This window comes from Apaloderma vittatum, unplaced genomic scaffold (genome assembly GCF_000703405.1).
Source record: "Apaloderma vittatum isolate BGI_N311 unplaced genomic scaffold, ASM70340v1 scaffold15625, whole genome shotgun sequence".
Taxonomy (NCBI): domain Eukaryota; kingdom Metazoa; phylum Chordata; class Aves; order Trogoniformes; family Trogonidae; genus Apaloderma; species Apaloderma vittatum.
This window is the reverse complement of record NW_009718919.1, coordinates 1-19,836: the sequence shown is the minus strand read 5'-3', so window position 1 is coordinate 19,836 and position 19,836 is coordinate 1. Positions and strand designations below refer to the sequence as shown.

The window sequence follows — 19,836 nt, the reverse complement described above, 5'->3', positions numbered from 1 at the left end:
TATATATATTTATATTTAATTTAGTGCATGATATCATGAGGAAATGGCACGAGCTGTAAGAAATGTGGATGTTTGTGCGTGGAATGAGCATGTGGCTAAGCCCTGTCTTGCAAAGGACACTGCAATTTCACTTCCCACGCGAGCAAATGGAACTGGCTTCTACCCAAATAATTCAGACTAAACGAGGCTACGCCATGCAGCTTCGTGCAGGGGTGAGAGAAACACATTTCAGCAGTTGTGTTCACAGCTGAAGACCCAGTGACACAGTACTGCTCACTAACCTACTTTTATTTGGGCCACATAATCAGATTTGAAAAGCTCTTTCCAAGTAATAGATTTGGGAATTTTGAGAGGCACAAAGTTTATTCTTACAGGGGATAAACTGTTATCTTAAAGTTTAACGACATTTTGCAATTTGCCCTTCGGTGCTTAATTACCTTGTTAATTTTACATGCTATTGTCAAATAGATATAATTTTGTGAATTACTCTTTTTTCTTAGGTTCTGAAGAAATCAAATGTGATTTTGTAAGTTACTTTGCTCACAACAGTTTAAGACTATTAATGAAGTCAATACTGGTTTAAAAACTTCGGAAAGCATAGAATTTAGATGATTATTTCCCATCAGGATCATTCCAGAAAGAAATCGGCTGCTACCATTCAGAAAGAGCCAATATTTTTCTCAGGCAACAGATCTTAGTTGCGAAATTATTAAATCAAAATTCTCTTAGAGATATATCAGTTTCAGTAAAATATGGATCAGCAAAATGTCAAGAGTAAGAAATGTCAATTTTTACAATTCTAGAAGCAGAGCAGCAACTTAGCCATGTTACATATGTATGTGTGTATATATATATATATATATACACCCACACACAAACTCTATTTAGCAAAACTACATCTATGAAAAGATGCTGGTATTAGTATGGCATCCCTACCCATAAATGAACAAATGTAGAGTGCATAATCTTTATCCCCCCAATTTACCATCTAAGAGCTCAGGCACCTGATGGAATTAAGGATCACACCAGTCTCACCACGGTACCAGTGGAACCACTCGGTGTTTTTTAGATCTCCTGCTCATTTTAAGAAGGGATTTAATAAAAATGGCAAAGTTGTCACAAATATTTAAGTATACTTTTACTCTAGAGAAGCTGAAAGGATCAAACAAATCTTTATTTGAAAACATGTCTAACTGAATTTAGAATCCAGCCTGTACTGAAAGCGTGCAGACAGAGATCACGATCAGAGACACAGTTGTATTTACTGCAAGTACTTGACAGTGGATCAACAAATATCTATCTACTAAGCATGTTTCCAAGGTGTTTTCTGGTATTCATCACTACTCACATGTAATTGAAATTTTTTAAGGCGGTAGTAAGAACGTGTCTAGGCAAGGAAAAACAAATACAGGAGGATCACTTTCTCCTGTCTACTGACAAATTAAACAGTTTGCTCATTAAACAAGACCTTCTGGGTTTTTATTTTTACATAAAAGACTGCTAGACAAGGTAACGGTTCCTGGTGCTTTTTAAGTTCAGGATTGTCTTCTCACTTAAATAGAACAAATTACATGTTACAAGGGCCTTATTAAACAAATCTACCTCGAAAAAACAAATTTGAAAATGCAGTGCTTTGCATGTTTAAACACAAAACGTGCAGGACTTGCACTTCAAGCAAATGTTTTCTGGCTGCAGCCATCACCAGTTCTGACGGAGTCTTCTCTTTTCATTACGCACCTTCCCAAGTACACAAGTCCCAATGTGTTTTCCCAGAGATATCCTAATATGCTTAAGATACAACCAGATTTTATTTTGGCTCAAGGCATGAAAAAGAGTCATTGCTGAAAACTGGAAGTATACTTTTGATTGCATGAGAAACCATTGCTCTTTCAAGGAGGCACATTTTCACATGTGGAACACAAAAACCGATGTCTTCACCCACATGTCTGGGAATGCACTAACTGCAGCATTAACTTCAGTCCCTTATCTACCGTCATCATATATTGGATTATACATAAATGGGGCATAGCCAGAACTTGTTACTAGCTAGATGGAGGCCCTCCGATGGGAAAAAACCAGAAATTAATAAACAAAACTGCAGAAAACACTTTAAAGTGGTCTTTTCTGCAGCAGTACAAAAATCGCTGCCACGACTGAACAAATGCAGTGTCAGGGGAGTTAGAACACAAACCCTGTCCTTGTGAAGAATAAACAGAGCAGCAAAAGGAATATATCAGGTATCAGTAAAACTGCAGTGGTGTCAGTATCATGTGGGCTAATAAACCACCCACACAAGTCAGCAGTCACTCTGCTCCTTAAAAAACTACCTGCAAGCATTGCCGAATCTCCTGGCTGCTGCCAAAGCTCTCTCCCTCCTGACCAGGATATAACCACCTCTTGCAGCATGATGCAACCCAAATTACACAACACTTCGTGGCGCACGGAGCTGGAAAGAGCAAGCAAATATGCGTTCTCAAGAATGAGTGGGGTAAGGATAAAAACGTAGCAGACTCCAGCCACTGTGCTGCCTGGGAAGGGTGACCTTGTAAAGCCTCTGGCCAGGGCAAGTTATCAACCATTTTTTTTTCTCTTTACACATATATATGTGTGTATGTATACACACGTACAGAGAGATGCATTTACATAGGTGCTATCACTGAAGAAAACTCCAGTTAAGCAAGAGGTTTCACTGGCATAATTCTCCGCAGGCAAATTTCGATCTGACCCTACTCCTGCTTTTACTGCCCCTGAGCTGGTGTCAGTTGGCTCCCAGGTTGGCGCTGCACTGTGCCCTGAGGATGCACAGTCATTCGTAACACAGAGCTCCCCAAAATAAAGAGCTGACTGATTCCAACTTCTTGCTGCAATTATATTTCCTGAGCGCAATCTGCATACTCTGCAGTTCACTGCGTTCCAGAGTAATTCAATTAGCTGCTCTGCAGGAAAAGGCAGAGAAAGCAACTGTATCCAAGGAGACAAAATCAAGAGTGCTGGCCACAGCCAATCAACCAGTTTTACTGCAGGAATGTCAAGTCCCAAGTTCTCTGGGAAATGGTAAATTACACAGATAAAAAGTAATAGACGTTAAAGGGCAGTTCATCTTTCTCAGTTGTTGTTTCAGCTGTTTAGTACCATGCAAGCAGCTCACTTGTCAGACTGATTAGTGGCATCAATTCAGTGACATAATGCTAAGTTTTTGCATAAAAGCTAAAATAAACATGATAAAATAGATATGGTAAGCATGATAAAATAAAAACTGGTAGTATTACGACGTCACCAGGAAAGTGCTTGAAGCAATGTCCAGTGGAGTGGGGATGTCACCTCTCACCATGGCTTCCTGTCCCTCTAACCCATCATTGAAAAAAACCAAACCCAAACCAAAGCGCACCCAAACCAGTCACTACCTTCTTCCAGTCACATCTTGCACAAACCGGGCGACCGCGAGCTTTTACAACAGTATTTCTCCCCTTCCATTTCAGCTCTTTTGTAATGATCTCTGCACAGCAGCCACTCTTCCCCATCAAAATTCAGAGTGTAATGGACTGCCAGACAGAGGAAGAAGAAACCCGTGAAGAGCAGCGTGACTCTGAAAACTGCACTTGCAGCTCTAAGCATGAAACATCAGCACCAGAGTCCAGCTCAGGTTTAATCCAATTTAAATTGCAACTGCTATAGCATGCTAGCATTTCATACTTTCATTTTTCTCAGTCTTCAAATAGTAGATGACACTGTGTCACTTATCTTTTTGATACCTATTTTTCTCCCCATCATTTGCTCTTTAGTATTTATTATTAGACAAATCTAAAAAAACACCCCAAACTATCTCCATAATTGAGATATATGTTTAAAAAGGTCTCTCAGTTTTATTTAGACATCTGAGAACTCCCTCGCAATTACAATCCAAGATATTATTATTATAATATCCATTAATTGTAAAGGCCCTGTTGGACCTGTGGTATTACGCATTTCAGCAGGCTCAGCTGCTCAAACCAAGGATTCCAGGCAAGCGTCAATTAAAGTCCACATGAGACGGAGCAAAAGTTTTCTCCGCCCTCAAAAGTTGACTCTGTCATCTGTGCATATCCTGCTAACGGGCTTTCAACAATAGTGCACCCATTCAGGGTAATGCCCGCATGGAGCAGCTCAGCAGAGTCCTCCTGAAAACTCTCACCTACATGCCTATGAATATTTGCATATTCAAAAAAAACCAAAAGCAGGTTCTGTCTTTTCTCTCACAGGCTCCCCAGTAATTCTTAAAATACTACAGAACTGGGTTCCCAGGGTTTCGCACTACTTCGATAAAGAGCACTACACGTACGTTGGCCACCGGATTGTCATCCAGGAGTCCATAGAACACTTCGGGGCCGTGGTGTGGCCGGGGGTAAGTTTGTCAGACAGCACCCAGAAAGCTGATGCGACAGAAGGGCAAACCGTGACAGCGGCACACAAATCTTACGGAAGATTTCTTAAGTTAACGCTTCTGACTGCAGAGGTTTCCCTGTTGTGAAGTACTCCAGCAGAAAGCTAGGCCTCACGCTAATTTGCCAGCTGACACCAAAAGAACTGTGGCATCTAAATATTTACAAATCAGATATTGAAAACAAAAATATCAAAAAGGGAACTTGAGTAAAAGCATCCAGCTTCCTCAATGTTTCCAGTCAGTCACTGCAGAGAAGTAAACCGGTACCAAATGGAGGCTGAAAGAGAAAATTGTGGGGGACCAAAAGGGAGTTAAACCAATTAAAACACCCTTCTTCTAAAGAACAGGCTGGAACAGTTCCACTGTAGTATGGAAAACCACACTTGCAAACAGTTTTTCTTCAGTCTCTGCTTCTACTGCTCTTAAAAACTGAACTTTGCGTGGACTGAGAAAATTGCGTTTTAAGGGAAAAGAGGGTGAACTGATAAAGACAAGAAAATTACAATTTCAAAATTTTTGTCGATCCACATTTATTGAAAAAGCTCACAGAAAACAGCAGACAATTTCAAGACAATAAAGAAAAAGAGAACGGAGGGGTGCGTGAAACGGTATCTTACTTTAAAATGTCAGATCATCAGTTCTCACATTAATCAGGTGTCAGAATGCAGACGGTAAAACTTTCCAAGAAAAGCGAGAGGTTGTACAGATTGGTCTGGTGATTCATGAGCTGTCAGCTTTGCCAGAGCAGAGCGCCAGTGGGGTATAATAAAAAGCACAACAGTTAAAAAACAGTAAAGCAACTCTGAGGAAGAGAAGCAAAAGAGGAAATTAGTTTCTTTGGCATTGGTTTACATTCTGTTGAAAAGAGCTTTACCAAGGTCTGATAAGCGATGCCTTCCACCATACGGTGCAGGTTTTTTTTTTTGTTAATTTACACTATTATCAATAGACAAGTGTTGAGTTGGTAGTTTACAAATTTTTGATACTCCCTTTAAAAAAACAACAACAAAACCACACCACAAAAATAAATCAATTTTCAGAAAAATCTCTGCTGAAGCCTGAATCTACTTTTTGATAGCGCTAATAAACCATAACATTACTTTTTACAGAGTTAAACCTCGTTTGCTGTTCTGACTGTACGGTTTATATTTAAATACTGCATACCTTGAGCTGTCAGAGGACTCACAGTGTATAGCATTATGTAGCAAATCTATATCCCATAAATCTAAAACTAAAAATAAGCTGCTTCAAATTTTTTTAAATATAAAAAATGCATCATTATTCTTTCCATATTACATTTTTATGTTACAGCCTTCAGTGTTTTTCATTGTATATAAAAAAAATCTGTATAAAAACATCTAACAAACTTTTGTGCAACTTACCTGTTACCCTCTTATGCATATGTGCTAACTGTTTTAGGCCCTGGCTTTATCTCAATATCTAGAATCAAATCAAGAACAATTCAACCTCAAAGACAAAAATGTTTTGGAAATCGGCGCTGGAACAGGTTTGGTTTCCATTGTGGCCTGTATCTTAGGTTAGTATTTGTCTTTCCTTTTGGATGTCTTGTGAAAGATGATCTAAGATCTGCCACTGCCACTCTAAGGCAATGAAGCAACAGTTGAAGTAAACGTGACTGCTTTTTCAAAAATTAAGAATTATTTTAAAATGCTGTTTTGTTAATGAAATAACTACCTTAGTTACTGGTGAGGGGGAAGATGAGGAAATCATGTTGCTCAGGATTTTATATATATGTTCAACTACACACCTACAAATTGAAACAAATCCATGTTTCCTTTAGGAGCTTACGTTACAGCTACTGATCTGCCTGAAGTCCTTGAGAATCTCTCATACAATATTTCAAGAAATACACAGAATGTGAATACGCACAAACCTGAAGTGAGAAAACTGGTATGGGGAGAAGGCCTCAAGGAAGAATTTCCTCTGTCAACTTACCATTATGATTTTGTACTGGCAACTGACGTCGTATACCATCACGCAGCTTTGGAACCCCTGCTAGCAACAATGGTGTATTTTTGTAAGCCTGGAACAGTATTACTATGGGCAAATAAATTCAGATTCAGTACCGACTACGAATTTTTGGAAAAACTTTGCGATATATTTAACACAACCATTCTAGCAGAATTTCCAGAATCAAATGTCAAGCTGTTTAAAGCTACAGCAAGAGAGAATTAAAGAGGAAATGACTACTTATTTTGATTTAGCAGCAGCACCTTGCAGTGTGGGACATTTTGCAGCGTTATCGTGCACCTGCCGTGTGTTTATGTTTGTAAAGTTATGGTTGCACCTGAGTGTTGCATTACAAGTTACAAAAAAAAAAAAAAAAAAAAAAAAAAAAAAAAGGCAAGACAAACGATACAGCAATTTGTCTCAGGCTGACAAATCTGACCTGCTCAAAAAGACCAATTTCAGTCTGCTGAAGGAACAATGCAAGCAGCAAAAGTGAGAGAAAAGGCTTTATGGAAAAGCACTGATCTTCAGAAATGCACTGAACTTCTGTTGTAAGGTGGTTTGCTTTTTTTTTCCCCGCCAAGTTTCAGTCTTTGAGAAATCAGTACGATTTTTAGCTTCATTATTTGTTTTTATTAATTATAAAATAATCTTTTAAAGTATCAGAGTGCACATGGTGGGTTTTTTTGATCTTCAATTTCGCACATTTATTCTGCTGGGTTTTACATTTTTAACTTTATTAAACATATATGTATAGCTTTACAGTATCTGATCAAGATTTAACTGTCTGGCACTTTTATACACATACCAGCCTGTCTCGATACTCAATTTCACATGGATTTTTGAGTTTGCCCAAAATCACTCCAAAATGAAGATTTATAAGAGCACCTATGCATCAGCAATTCCGAGTTGCGCATTGTAACAATTTGACAAGTTGGATTTTTCTTAAAAAAAAATTTAAATGTAAACTCTTGCAAACAATACAAGTAATGATGTCCTGTTATTTTAGTCTAATAAATAAAATTGTAGCTACTCTTGAAGTAGCTTTAAGGCCTTCATACAATTGAAATTAAGATCCAACATGTTAAAATTCAGTTTACTGTAAAAAATACAGAGCTTTTACAGATTTGCAGTTAAAAGTAACATTTAAGAACTTAACATGCATGCAGTAAACCTTCCCAGCCTAATTCCAAATCCTTGGTGTTGGCAGTTCTGGCACATCCATTGCCAGCAATGGGATGCACAAAAAGGAAACTCCCTGATGACAGGAGTCAGGTCAACAGGTATTAAGCTGTATCCAGGTGCCTTTACTGATAAATACACACAATTTAATAATCAGCATTCAGTAATGAAAACATGCGTTCCAATAAAAAGTCAAACTTATCTTTTAATATCCTGCCCCATATAAAATCAATTCAAGTTTGCAATTGTTGGTTTTCTAGAATACACAATAATCAGGTGGATACATGACAGGAAGCCAATTTTCAGTGAAAGTTGCACAGTGAGTCCATCCAAGCAACTTCATTAGCTGAAGAAAAAAATGGAAATGTTAATACAAGAGAGAAGCAATAGGGTCTTAATCTTTGTAAATTCTAAATCCTTCCAATAAACACTGCACTGATATCAACACCTTACTAAAGGTGTTCTTTATCAGAACAGTAACAAATTGGAGAACTGGTGATCTTTGATTTACTTAGTCCTGAAAGAGGAAAAGGAAAACCATTCTGTACGACCTGAAGTGTTTCAACTCAATGCCCAGAATTTTGTCCTAGAGGTTACAGAAATCTCTGTTAATTCTCTACCTATTCTACTAACAATAATGCTGATTAATACTAGTAAAAATAACAGGTGTTAAAGTACAACATAATGCGATTTTAAATATAGAGAAGACCTTCGGCTAAGTTGTCTCTACCTTCTTAATGACCCAAATTAAGTCCCAAAAAGTAAATCTGTTAAAAACGAACAAACTAGCTATTCTTGGTGAAAAAGAAAGAAGAAATCACTACTAGAAATGGAAGACAAGCCACAAAGGCTGGATAAAGTTAAAATGTTTAGATTATACAACTTGTTAAAACATTGTTAAAGGTATTAAAAATTCAAAACTTTTAAAAGCTTACTCCGCATGACTATAGCCCATTACTTTACCTGAATGCAATTTTTCAAGTTGTCCTTCGTTGGCTTCTCTTCTGCAAGTTTTGTGGCGAACTTGAGACCTCTCCCATACATTTTATTTACCAATGCATGCTTATAAGCAAAAGTCAAAACCTACAGCATGAAAAGAAACACAAATTAGACATTAAAATATTAATCTTACAAGGCTTAACAAGTAATAGCAAATTCTGTTCAAGTAGCAGAATTGATTTAAAGTAAAACATTTACACAAGATAGAAAACTGCAAGCCATGTAGTAAAACAGATGATTCACAACAGTAGTTATAAACATGAACTTCCTAGAGAGTAGTTCTGACTTCATGAATATATTTGACTTCAGAACATCTTGCATAACAAAGATACCACTATTCTAATTTTTTAGTAATTATATTTCTAAGTTCTTTGGATTTTCGTTTGCTAGAGGCAACCGTATGGCATACAAAAAAAACCCCGAAACCCAAACTTAAAAAAACCACAACCAAGAACCAGGCAGGTATATCTTTTACCCACAAAAACAAAGACACAGTTGAGAGTTTTTATTCCTAGGAAGTCACAAACTTACTGCAGAAACACATATGGAAGTACCGAGTGAACGATACACACACAGAAAAAGGCACATAATTATAAACAAGCAATGAAGACATGTAAGCATGAAGACAAGCCTCGGGTTTTGGGTCGGGTCCTCACTATTGGTAATCTATTACAAAGATTTTATAAAAAGAGCTCCTCTTAAAAAGATCCTGAAGAGACAGCTTACGATACTTGTCAGTGCTATAAATAACATGCATAAATGAATGTGTCTACTTAAGAGCTGAGGTAAAATAAATCAGGTCTTTAACACCCAAACACTGACAACATTCAGGGTGTTACCATTTCACTGGTTACAGCACTAAGAATCAGTGCAATCAAGACATTGTTTCACATACTTCCTTTGGAACACTCACTGTAAATAGCTTTTAAAAAATTATTATTTACTGAAGAGTGACAGTAGCAAAGTTGGTGAATATGTGGTTTTTTTGTTGTTGGCAAAGCTTATGACATCTCAGAGTTTACTCTTCATTTCGCCTCACTTATTACAGAATTTTTCCTTTCCTCTGACTCCTCCAACAAAAGACACATTTTCCCAATGTCCACTTAAAATATCCCATTATGAAAAGCTAACAAAACCGCATCAAATACATTCAGAAATAAATATTTTGCATTACAGCAATGAAATTTAAGTATTTACTAAGAATATAAACATTAAGGGAGTCTGAGATCCGAATCCTGCAAAGTCTGAAGAATCTGACTTGTTTTAGCTGTCTGAACATTTCCACTGAACATTAAACACATGCACAAGTCTTTGCAGGATCAGTACTTCAAAGACTGAGGAAAAAAAAATAGAAATAACAAGCTTAATTATCAAGCATGTAACGGTGTAATTTTGAAGCTCTAAAGTAAATGCCAAGCACTCAAGAGTTCCTCATTCTTGTTCTGCCTTCAAGTACTTATTTTGTCATGTTGAAGCATTCACTTAAGCTGTTGTAGCTTAAAACACACACACATATGCAACAATGAGCATACAGCACCATTCACATGTAGATTTTCCAAATACTGCTATTGGAAAAATATTTTGCATGCTGCATTCTCAATCCAATTATTTTGGATATTTTCCTAAAGCAAAACAGATCAGCAAATACTTCTCAGTGGATCCATTAGCAGACTTAGTTGGTTAAACTAAACTTGAAAAAAACAATAGATCCCTTTTGTAAAGGATGACAGAACCACAAAATCAAATCAAAACAAAATAATTCAACTGAAAAAAAATGCATCGGAGCTCTCAGCAAATATAACATATTGGAGGCTAATCAGAAATAATGCCACTGCTCTATTAAGAAAGCTCTTACCTGACCCTCTAAGTTTTGAATGGTTATTGAACATCAGTGATAAAGGCAGGAGGAAAAGCCACTTGACAGCATTTCTTTCGTAACAGGGCTTCCTAGAGTTTTTATGGCAAGAAAACAAAGTATTTTACGAAACACCCTTGCTCTGGCCAAATAAAAGTTTGGGTATTTCTAAATGAGAAAAAAAGTTTTCTGCTGGGCCAAAAGGTTGAAAACAGTGCTCCAAGAGCTCTTGATAAAAGACAGTAATCTCTGTCTTAGTGCTTGGGAAAAAACCCAATCAACTGTATACAAGTTACACAAAACTACTATAAGTTCATTAACACTTCAGAAGTTAAGAATAATGCATAAGATGCTTTAGAATCAGAATAGTTTTACAAACAAAAAATGTTAGGTAAGAAATAGCACTTTATAACTTGTACACATACTGGTCAAATTAAGTCTTATAATTCAAATATCACAAGCTTTATAAGATCACAGAAGTGAATATTATGATTCCTTGATATGTTTAAGCAAAATATAAACTGGAGTGCTATTGAGATGCAACAGTGAAAACAGTCACTATCTGAACATGTAACAGTAGCAAATAAACCAGTGTGTAGTATCTAAAAAGCAGTTGCTAGATGAGAGAATAGGAATGAATTCTAAGTATTTGGTATTATTTCATAATTCCAATAAAAATACTTAAGGCTAGCTCTTACAGAACAAGTGACATGGCCCAGAAATTGGCCAAAGAGCAATAAACAAAGGGTAATAAAAAAATGCAATGCATATTTCTAGGATACTGGGGTGGTGTGGTGGTTGTGTTAGGAAAAAAAAAATAATTAAAAAAAAAAAATCACTCTTAGATACTTTATTCTGCAAGCTAATGGTATAGAATACTAAATGTCTTAAAAGCCAAACCCATGAAACCGCTTGGACGTCCATTGCCTAATTAGCTGCCTAACTTGCCATTGGCTACATAAAGACGCATATTTAGGAGAGTAAAATGCTGAAACGATCTCTCCCAAAACATCAGCAGGGCTAACATATTTAAAAGTGTGAAAATGTTCTTAAAAAAACTCCAACAAGCTTTCTCCCGCAACATTAAATGACCTAATAAAACTTTTCTAGTACCCTAATACTGAAAACAGACTCGTATAATCAGTTACTTCATTATTTCAACAGTTGATTAAAATGTATCTCCATTTACACATAATTAAAATACTAGGTTAAGTGATATAATCTATAGCAAGCACATGCCAACTACTTGTAAGAACACTGAAGTTGTAATGCTTACAATCACTTTTCAGGTTCATATGCATCTATGATAGTAAAGCAAGGTTTCTTAGCTACATTTTTTGACTGCCTTCTGCTTTATCAACTGGCCTATTACAAATTAAAGCAATATCCATATAACAGAAGTTGACTCATCATATTTTCAGGAGAGGGAGGGGAGTTAAGGGAATCAAGTATCTGACAACAACTTTTTGGCAGCAACTGAATACAATCAGCTAGAAGAGACAGCTGCATCTGAAAGTGCAGACAGTAATATGTAAAACAATCCAGGCTAAACATGTTTAAAAGACAAGATGTAAAGGTCTGGGCCTTTTATTTGTTTTTAAACTTATTTTTAAATGTGACTTTTTGCTTTTCCCCAACAGCTGATTTAAAGGTTGAGAGGCATTAAATTCTACAGATGAGTCATTCCCCGTAACAAAAAGGCAACATCTTACTACTCTCCTGCAGCGCTGGGGATTCTGGCCTACAAATTTTAAAGCTATGTTCTAGCCAAAAGAAAAACCGTACCACTTACATTCCATTACTAAAAACTCTAAAGCACTACCATAAACACATTAGCACGATCGAACAAATACTTGCTGCACAGAACTGTCTCAACTGGAGATTCTTTGAAAGGCTTTCTGTTTCATTTAAAGTAAACCTTCAGACATGAGCGGTCTAAATAGTAAATGCATTTATTGGCGCTTTCGGCTCTTCTATCTGAAGTCAGTACTGCCTTCCTTAACACACACTTGCTACAATACCGGGACAAGCGCGATGCTTCGATGGGAACCTGACAATTACAAGGAACTAACGAATGCCTGGTGACAGCACTTGGTGAGTAGAAACACACAGAGAAGTGCTCTCCTTCCAAAAATATACTCGGCCTTTTAATTACCGACATCTGGGTAAACTTGGAACATAAAGCTCAGAAGTAAGAACACTTAACAGCAATGTTTCTAGCTATAGCCATACATATGTGTGAATGATCAGGGCAGTGTTGAAGCCTCTCGTTTCCATCCTTCCTCATCCAGTTGTTTCACCTTTCATGTGCTGGTGCCACAAAGCCGCGTCCACGTATAGGAGGAGCTCCACATTTTCATTTCCCACACGAGGCTTTCAAATAAGCTGCCTGTCACTTGAGCATTCTCATCTGAAGGACATTCACACAAGGTCTATGCTCTATCCCTCAATCCTGCATCAGCAGTCCCCTTAACCTTTCTTCCTTCCAAACCTATTCCACGAATGGCAAGCGACTCACAGAATCATAAAATGTCAGGGGTTGGAAGGGACCTGTAGAAACCATCTAGTCCGACCCCCCTGCCAGAGCAGGATCCCCTAGGGCAGCCACACAGGAACGTGTCCAGGCAGGTTTTGAAAGTCTCCAGAGGAGGAGACTCCACAACCTCCCTGGGCAGCCTGTGCCAGTGCTCTGTCACCCTCACAGTGAAGAAGTTTCTCCTCATGTTGGAGCTGGAACTTTCTATGTTCTAACTTAAACCCATTATTTCTTGTTCTATTGCTGGGCACCACTGAGAAGAGATTGTCCCCTTCCCTTTGACACCCACCCCTCAGATATGTATAAACCTGAGGGGTGGGTGTCACACTAGGTTAGGTGGTAGAGCCAAGTGACAACATTTTATTGGCCCAGTGTAAGTCAGTCCAGAGTAGCACCACAGAAAGGCTGTTAAAGCCATAATTTCTTCTTTTCCGCCAGCATGAATTTTGGCAAGCACAAGTCAGCTGGACTGAAGAATGTAATCAACACTTCTGGCCTTACCCTAGCAAAAATACTTGTTTCTTAGACAAAAACTGTTTCAAAGCCTTCAGTGCTACTTTACAAAATTAAGTCCTCAACATTGTTCCTAAACTTCCCATCTCAAAGGAGGCAAGTACAGTCCTCCTTAAATGGTCAAAACTCCAAGTTTTCCTCCAACAGTCTGCAAAATGAAATTATTTGCACAAAGCTATTCAATTTGTTTTTAAAATAACAAAATATTCCACAAGTACAACAGCATATCACATGCAGCACCAAGGTGGAGATTTATGCAACTGTTTCTTCCAAGTAGACAGAAGCTGCAAAGGAGGAAGACCAAAGGCCACTGCAGATAACTAAAACATTCTATTGGATTATCTCTAGGTCAGAAGACTCTGACTGTTTTTTAATTCAAACAGGAAGCACGATCCCATTTATAAAACGTGTCAGCCGTAATAAATAAAAACAAATGGATATTGATCAGACAGCTTGAACATGAGACGTGGTCTGGCAGAGGTGGGTGCAATGAAGGAACTGTCAAGTACTACGATTTTGAAGAGAAGTTATAGCCCACGACACACACACCTACAGCTATTCTCATAGTTTATAACAAAGACAGTAGGAATAACTGTATTTTTTTAAAAATGCTTCTTTTGTGTCAGGTCATATCATAATTACATAGTCTTAGTCATTAATAATGACCCTTAAAAAAGCTAAATAAAGCATAATTGGATCCTCATCATATCTCTGTGATTTGGAATGACCAAAGAACGTTCCATTATTGGCTGGAAACTGCTAACAACTGAAACAGCTGGTCTGAACGGTGTAATTGCTAACTACAGCCAGCTCCTAAGAAAACTACTAGATGGACATGACACAGTTAGTAAAGGAAATGAAAGAATATAATCAGCAGCAAGCATGAAATTTCTAGGGAGCAAGAAATTAAAACCAAAAAAGCTTCTTCTCAGTTGAATGTAACTCACTTTGCCCTGGGCCTAAGTCCTTTTCTACAAAATCTGTTATCAGAGGAAATAATGAATGTTTTACTATCTCCTTTCAAAGCAAAATTCTCAATCTCATTAAGGCCCAAGTCACATTGTTCGCACTGCTCAACTCTTTCAGAGTTTCCAGAAAAAGAGAAACTCAGAGAATAAGTGAAAAATAACATGTATCATGTGATTCTTTAGACATGTTAAACTGATAGCCAGCAAAACTGACATTATGTCCTTACTGACCAGCATACACACTCCTAGATGAGAGAAAACATTAAGAAAACCAACACAGAAACTAGTGAACTACATAAACTTACTTGCCAAGCAGTCACAGAAACCCAAAATGGCTGAAGGTGGAAGGGAGCTCTGGCGATTGTCTAGTCCAACACCCTGCTCAAAGCAAGGCCACCTATAGTCGAGATCTAGTTGAGAGGTGGCGTCCCTGGTGACAGGGAGGCTGGATTAAAATGATCTCTAAGGTCCCCTCCAGCCTAGGCCATTCTATGATTCTATAGAAGGTTGCCCTATATCATGTCTGAATAAACTTTAACTACCTGCAAAGACTGAGACTTTACCACCTCTCTGGGCAACCCATTTAGAGTTTAATCACAGTAAAAAAAAACAACAAAAAACCCACAACAAAAAAAAAGGCCTCACCCCTCCTTCAAGAAAAAAAAACAACAAACCAAACCCAACTCAAGCAGGAGTTTCCATGTTCTAACTTGTGCCTGTGCCTTTTGTTCTGTCACTACGTAGAGCCTGGCTCCATCTTCTTTACTTTCCCCACATAGATTGACACACATAGACAGAATCTCCTTGAACTTTCTTCCAGGGTGAACAGTCCCCACCCCTCCTCCAGATGTTTCAATCCCTTAATCATCTTTGTGGCTCTCGTCATACTACTTATACTAGTAATCATAACTGTACTAACACAGGGCAATTTATCCAGCAGCAAGAGAACACAGAAGATTAAACTGTATGCAGGCCAGGCAGGGCTGGGTAAGTGAGGCTACGTATGGGTACAGAACAGAACGGCTGCACAGGGTGAAGATGTACCCCATGGGTCATTAGGATCTAGTATGACAGGCTCATTCTCCATTTTCAGAAGCCATCCATTTAGAATACCCAGAGTGTTCTAGAATGTTTCTGGGCTAAAGTCTCCTCAATGTACTGGGTTTGGCTGGGACAGAGTTAATTTTCTTCATAGTAACTAGTATGGGGCTGTGTTTTAGATTTGTGACGAAAACCATGTTGATAACCCAGGGGTGCTTCAGCTGTTGCTGAGCAGCACTTGCACAAGTCAAGGCCTTTTCTGCTCCTCACTCCACTCCAGCAGTGAGCAGGCTGGGGGTGCACAGGTTGGGAGGGGACACAGCCAGGACAGCTGACCCTGACTGACCAAAGGGAAATCTCACTCCATAAGATGTTGTGCTCAGCAATACGAGATAGAGGGAAGGATAGTTTATGTAGCTACTTAAAAAAAAAAAAAAAAAAAAAAAAAAGGGTGTGGGGTGGGAGTGACAACATTCATAGTTGTGGCATTTGTCTTCCCAAGTCACCGTTACACATGATGGAGCCCTGCGTTCCTGGAGCTGGCTGAAACCCTCCCTGCCTATGGGAAGTGAGGAATGAATTTGTTGTTTTGCTTTGTTTGCATGTGCAGGTTTTGCTTTACCTATTAAACTGTCTTTATCTCTACTCACTAGTTGTCTCACTTTTACATTTCCAATTCTCTACACTTTTGGTTGGCCCTTCAGCACCATTTTAACAATATGAAGCATCAATTTTCAGAGCAAAACCTGAATCCACACTCAGATAAATTGATGGTTAAGGCAGAGTTACTCACTGCAGGCCCAGAGCCCACAGCTTAAGAATGCCAGGAATCAATACCTGTCTTGAGATGAGTGGGGAAGGGGGGGAGTAACAGAGCGATAAACTCCCACAAGATGTCTACATTGGCAGTTTTTCCACTGAAATGATTCCCATCAGCTTTAAAAATCAAAAGACAGAAGTAAAACAGGGGTCACCATACTGGAATATAGTACTGTACAAACAGACAGTACGAAAGTCATGTGCCAGACAACATGACTAAAGCACAAAATCTGCTACCACAGGATACTATAATCAGTTGAAGATTAGAAAAAGGAATGATGGAAGTAGGTGTACAAGAAAATATACATTAAAAGGAGTGAGAGTAACCACCATCAACCTTCTTGTTCAAGTCTCCAGCTAAAGCACAAGTCCTTAGTAGGAAGATTATTCACTGTCAAGAATATTAAGCAATTGGCTTTAATTTCAATGTTTTTTCTTTTGTAACTACCTTTGGCAATTTAACTGAGTTATAAACAAATACTTGGGTCACTCCATCCTCCACTAAAACACAGCCATACACAAAAGTTAAGTACAACAACTAACTAATACTCAGTAACTCAAGAGTAAAACATACACAGTCATAAACCCCGTAAATTAAAAGCTGCATAACTTATCGCCTATGATGTTGTTTGGTTGTTGGGTGTTTTTTTTTTCTGGAATAGCTATCTTGAATGAAGTAGACAAAAAAAAAAAATCTTAGGATGAGGAACCTTGAAATTACAGGAAAATCTGTGCTAATAAACATGTAAACATAACTATTTCCATGGGTTTCTTCCTTTACCTCTACACACATTACTGACAGCAAAACACAAAACTTCTCTTGTCCAGTGTAGAAAAGGCTACAGAATGCAGGACTGAACAGAGTAGGGATGCTGCACACTTCTGTGTGTGCACAGCTACAACAGCACAGAGGCTAAGCAAAAATATTCCCTGTAAGGTATAGAAAGAAGCAATTCAATAAACCAAGCAGCTTTTTCACGGACATCTGGTACTGTTCTTTACCCTTCCCTTAACCTCGACATTCTCCACAGAGAAGGGCTTACCATGGATTTGACAGGCTTTGCAAAACCTCTGTGGGAAAAGGTCATTAACACAACACATGGGGACAGCATGAAAAAGTAGAAGGGAGGAATGTATGAGGCTGTTCACACAAAAGTGGTGCATAGTTCCAGGAGAAATCATAAAATAACCCAGCATGCAAGAGAAAAAAAATTAAAAAAAAAAAATAAAAATCCGCTCTGCTCTCCTACCTTGCTGTCAAAAAGATCTGTCCATTTTGTTGTTTCCCAGAACGTCTCTGTCAAAGCTTCTGAGCAGTTCTCAGGATCCTCATCTTTGCCTTCTGCATCACTGGAAGCAGCCCCTTCCTGGGCCTGCAGATGAAGCAGCTGGTCAGCCAGTGCACTCCCTTTCCGACAAAGTGCATCCACTAAAGTAGTCTTCTGTTTTTCCATTTCACTAGAAGAAAAAAAAAAAAACAACCACACACAAAAAAACCCAGCGTGAAAAATACTACGGACTTTTTGCGGACACCTCATTAAGAGACAGAATCAGTGCTGTAGTGAGTTTAAGCTAAAAAATTTACAGCAGTTAGTACACATTAACTATATAAGAAGCATAAAGCTAGTTTATAAAGCATGGCTATTTACTAAAAACTCAACTAAATGTAAAAAAAAAAAAATTACACAGAGATACTGCATAAAACAAGCTCAATCATTCTTTTTCAAGTCTGAAATGCCTCTGATGTCTTAAGGCAAGGAGAACTTGGGATTCTAAAACTGAATAAGCCAGCATCTAGAAATACAGCTTTATAGCTTGTGGCATTACAGAGAGAGTCAAATCCACCACTAACATGAGCAGATATAATTCTGCTGACTTCAAAGGAACTGCACCCATTTAAAGCACCATTGAATTTGGTGTTCAATTTCAGATGCTAGATTCAACCACATGACCTAATGGGTCAACTTACCAAGGAATGTTTAGAATGAAGTTTATGATGTCATAGCTTTGCCTCTATATCAGCAATTCTAGAATTACACACAAATACTAAGGACACCTAGAACAGACAGACTAGGTTTACACTTGAGATCTGGTATTTTATCTTTAAAAAAAAAATAAAATACATATCTCCTGTTTTAAGGGCCCAGTCGTCAAACCTGCTGGTCTATTTGTGACTAAAATAGCACCACATCACACACTGCAATTTCAGCCAGTTATTTGCCAGACTAAAGTGTCACCCTCAAAATACTATCTTCCTAAGGATATATACTGGCAGTCCAAAGGAACCATCTAAAACTAAACATTGGGTCTCAAAAATACTGTGAAGCACCAGTAAGTATGGTCATCAAGCTTTTCATAAGTAAAGTATTTTGTGAGCAGTTACTTCTTGGACTGCTGTCAATTTTGTCTTCAAACACAGATCCAAAAGGTTGCAAAGTATTATGGAAAGGCAGGAAGCATTGAAAACACACACCTTGATTTATTCTAGTGGTCCATCTCATCTCAGATTAAGCTTGAAAAGAAAACCACTTCACCTTAACACCCCACTTTTCTAAAAAATTTAAATCTTGAAAGCACTCTTGTTTCTTTAATATTTTTAAGTAAAAAATTGCTGGTTTCAGTGTTCCTGCATTCAAGAGAACAAAATAATTTTGCAGTCAAGTTTAAAATTACCTATGCCCCCTCAAAAGTAACAGAAGTTAATCAAGAAGGTCATACTCATTCCATTTCTTATATGCAGAGACAAAGTACATAAATTACAGAAGAAGGATGCAAGAAAATTATTTACTGGGTAGGTACTTTTTTATAGTAGTTGCATCAGGCCTGGGATCAGTCTTCATGGCAAAATATACTGCTAATGCTGTCTGATCAATATGAGAGATTACAGTATTTGCAGCTTCAACAATTTCATTAAGTCTTTTCATTCGCTCCTAGAAGAAAAAAAAAAAGAGATGTTTAGCACTATGAAATCACACTACTTGTAGATTCTACTAACACTAGGATAATTGCAAAGGTATGTGGAAATAACATTAGATAGTTCAACGTGTCTTCTTCTCCACTTTCTCCAATTTTTGATTCAAAAATCTGATAAGAAGTCTGCATCATCAAGACTTCCCACCTACGTAGTCCATTACCCTGAAAACAAACTAAAATATGAGGTGAGTGTATAGAAAATACAGGGTTTGTAGAAAGAAAAACATCTTTCAGCACAAATGAGCTTTCCTAAATAATGGTACTATTTTTCATTTCAGAAATAAATAAAACATCAGAATAAACAGAGAAATATTCAAGCTACTGATACATACACAAAGCTGTTTATCTTCAAGATAAACAAAAAGTCTTCTGTTCATGGTTCTCATTATTAAGGACAATGACAGATGATAGATTTAGCTGTGTCATTGCAAGAGGTTATCATACTCCATGAAAGAGTAATTCTGCTAGAAGAAATTACCAGTCCAGCAGAGGAGCAGAATGGGATGTGTGCTTGTCTCAGTAAACACCATTTAGAATAATCACAGAATCACAGAATGTT

At 37.8% G+C, this 19,836-nt stretch overlaps 2 protein-coding genes across 2 annotated transcripts; one reads left to right on the top strand and one right to left on the bottom strand.

The window, feature by feature from the left end:
• The first annotated feature begins 3,489 nt into the window (after positions 1-3,489).
• Positions 3,490-6,616, top strand: LOC104269063 (protein-lysine methyltransferase METTL21C-like). The gene is made up of 4 exons (XM_009870448.1): positions 3,490-3,643; positions 4,239-4,381; positions 5,840-5,957; positions 6,222-6,616. Exons 1-4 carry the CDS (start codon positions 3,490-3,492, stop codon positions 6,614-6,616), a joined length of 810 nt encoding a protein of 269 aa, XP_009868750.1.
• Positions 6,617-7,473: 857 nt separating this feature from the next.
• On the bottom strand, positions 7,474-19,230 carry LOC104274733 (tripeptidyl-peptidase 2-like). Its single transcript, XM_009870446.1, has 4 exons — positions 19,104-19,230; positions 17,555-17,762; positions 8,537-8,656; positions 7,474-7,919 (listed from the first exon to the last, which is right to left on the bottom strand). Exons 1-4 carry the CDS (start codon positions 19,226-19,228, stop codon positions 7,830-7,832), a joined length of 543 nt encoding a protein of 180 aa, XP_009868748.1. The 5' UTR covers positions 19,229-19,230; the 3' UTR covers positions 7,474-7,829.
• Between the last annotated feature and the right edge of the window lie 606 nt (positions 19,231-19,836).